Raw genomic sequence first — 3,073 nt, 5'->3', positions numbered from 1 at the left:
TTGGGCAAAAAACAGCATGCCTCTCTTGCCCCATGCAATTTACTCACCTAACCTCACTCTGTGCGACTGCATTTTGTTTCTGCAAATGAAGAGGAACATGAAAGCGATTTGATGGCATAGAAGAGCTGAAGAAAAAAGTGAGGGAGGTGCTATAGCCATCCAAGCAGAGGAGTTTGAAAATTGTTTCCAAGAATGGAATCACAGATTTGGCAAATGTATTAAGTATAAGGGAGAATACTTTGAAGGTGACAAGGTTGTGTTGTTACCATATAATCCAGCTTTTCTGATGATTTCCTCAGCATAAAAATTGAATAAATATGGTGATCAAATGCAACTCTGATGCCTACCTTTCCTGATTTTAAACCATACAGTAGTCTTTTGTTCTGTTCTCACAACAGCCTCTTGATCCATCTGCTTGAGCACAGAGAAGTGTTCTAGAATTCCCATTGTTCTCAAGGCTGGTCATAGTTTGTTATGATCTACACAGTGGAATGCCTTTGCATAGTCAATGAAACTCAAGTAAACATCTTTCTAGCCTTTTTTCCTTTCAACCAAGAAAGGTTACCACCAAGAAAAATGAAGAGTAGTTATACTCTGTAACACCTAGAGTTCCTATGAGTTGAAATTACCCCAATGACAACATATATAGTTGTTTTTGTTGTTGTTATTGTAGATGGTGCTGATTTTGCCTGGTTCTGAGGATGCAAATGTTTCTGAAACTGAGACTCTGTCCTACTTTAGGGTCATTAAACCCTCATGGGGACAGATGTGGTCCTCAGCACCAGGTACCAAGTCTCTTGAACACACAAAGGAGGAGACTCTTAGCCCTGCTTGGTGAGGTTGGGGAATACCTCCCTGCGTGGCAGAAGACATGAATAAGGGGACGAGATGTCCCACTTTTTGCAGGACAGTCCCGATTTTTGGCGTTTTTAAAAAGTCCCGATTTTTGAAAAGAATGCATGACAAGCTAATGAAAGGTCTATTTGGTCCATATAGACCAAATTTTAAATCAAGAACCTCCCCCCACCAGTCAATGGTGTCCCGCTTTAAATCTGGTCACCTTAGACATGAAGTGTGATGAGAGTGTAAGTCAGGAGGGTAGGATCATTCTCTGGAAAAGGGTAGAGGAGAAAGGTGGTTTTTCTGAGCAATTACATATCCCTTTAGGTGACTGTTCTATTAAGGTAGACTACTATAATAAACCAAGTCATATTTGGATGGGATGCAGAGTGAGTAAGAACTGTCCGTTTATGTTTTTGTTCCGTGTTCACCAAAAAAATCTACCATTCACTTCTTTAAAATAAACCAGTGTTTCTCAAAGTGGGTGATAACACCTTAGGAAAGACCCAGGGGTGGGAGGTTGCAAAAGCAGATAACTACACTTTATCCTTGATTTTGGGCCAGAGTAGAAGTGTTTTTAATTGCCAGGGATGTGCTGAGTGATTTTTTTTTTTTCTGAAAAGGGGGTAGTAAGGCCAATTAAGTTTGGGAACCTATGAGATAAACAGTGATGACCTAGGAATTTGTACCCTATTTTGGGCAAAAACCATGTTTAAACTCCAAATTTGAATAAACATGTGAATTCAGAGTAATCCTTCTAATGTGGTTTGGCACTTGCCATAGATTTGATGCAAGGGTACCCAATCCCATGGTTCTACTGGCCCTGGGGTGAGGATACCCTGTGCTCACCTCTCACACGTGACACGGATGCGTTCTTCGCTGGATGACTGCTGCTCATCTTCTTTCTCCTGGAAATGCTCCTGAACACACTGCTCTTCAAACTCATGCAGCCGCTTAAGCTCCTCATCACTCAGAAACAGTTCTATGTAACAAAGAAATGTTTGTTATGTGAAAAAAGCAAATGATATAGGAAGGAATCTATTCAGTCCTGTTATTATAAATTTCATAATCCTACGTTAATTAAAATTCCTTTCCCGGCACATTTACACAGTTCTCCTTTTACTTGTTTATCTTCCAAAGAAAGTAATTCTCATTCCGTTAAGGAAAAAAGGCTCACTTTTTAACACCGGAAGGCTCACTTTTTAACTTAATATGTGAAATCCATATAACTAAGGAAAATAAAAAGGAAGTACTGTTTTACCGGGAAAACGTTTCCATAAGTTGCGTGAATAGACTCAAGTAAAATCATTATTTTCTCATTCTTTATTAAAAAGACAAAACCCAAACTCACTGCTAGCAAGTTGAATCGGACTCAGAGTGATCCTACCAGACAGGGTAGAACTGCCCTTGTGGGTTATTGAGACTGTAGCTCTCTTTACAGTCCTTCAGAGTGTCTGGTGTTTACAAACTGCTGGGCCTGTGGTTAGCAGCCCAATGCATAACCACTATGTTACCAGGGCTCCTTATCCTCTTTAGAGGCAATGAGTTAAGACATATTGAAAAAAACCCAGTGGATTTATTGAGAAAAATATTTCTGAGAACTCTTTCAACTTGTTTCTTCAGCCACATTTAGTTGTTGTTATGTTTATTTTCTGTAGAGTAGATGCAGCTTCATGGTGACCACTTGAGTATTAACAAGGTAGAATTGTACCATATGGTTCTCTTAGCTGCAATCTATTTTGTTTCAAACTTCAAAAATATTATTATTGTGATTAGAGTGAAATTTTACAAAGCATATTGGTTCTCCATTTAACAATTCATGCATATTTTATTTTGTGACATTGGTTGCAATTCCCTTAGTATAATAGCATTCTTTCCACTCCCTTCCTTAGTTACCCTTTCTACTCTTTCCTGCCTACTGAACTTTATACCTGAGCAAATTCTATCATCTTGATTTAGTATGTTTGATTGTTCTAGTAAGTGCATACTTCTCTGGTTATTGTTCTCCTTATAGGCTTGTCTATTGTTTAGATTAAGGTTGGGCCACATGGGAAAGTTAAATTTCAAACTTGAAGGGTATTGAAGGGCCTCAGTTTTGGGAGTTCCAGCCATCTCTATCAGATAAGTAAACCTGGTCTTTTAAAAAATGATTGTGCATTTTGTCCTGTATTTTCCCCAACTTTATTTAAGACTTTTTAATATTATCTCTTTCAAAGCAGTTGGTAGTGATAGC

General features: G+C 38.5%; 1 protein-coding gene across 1 annotated transcript in view; it reads right to left on the bottom strand.

Moving 5' to 3' along the window:
• TRPM1 (transient receptor potential cation channel subfamily M member 1) overlaps positions 1-3,073 on the bottom strand; it is a 166,498-nt gene that overhangs the window by 16,448 nt on the left and 146,977 nt on the right. The window contains exon 26 of the mRNA XM_030884308.2: positions 1,690-1,822. Coding sequence (XP_030740168.2) covers positions 1,690-1,822 — 133 coding nt within the window. The remainder of the gene's footprint in view (positions 1-1,689; positions 1,823-3,073) is intronic.

This window comes from Echinops telfairi, unplaced genomic scaffold, assembly GCF_000313985.2.
Source record: "Echinops telfairi isolate 266 unplaced genomic scaffold, ASM31398v2 ScPeMD7_7475;HRSCAF=8513, whole genome shotgun sequence".
Lineage (NCBI taxonomy): Eukaryota > Metazoa > Chordata > Mammalia > Afrosoricida > Tenrecidae > Echinops > Echinops telfairi.
This window is presented reverse-complemented; position numbering and strand designations above follow the sequence as displayed.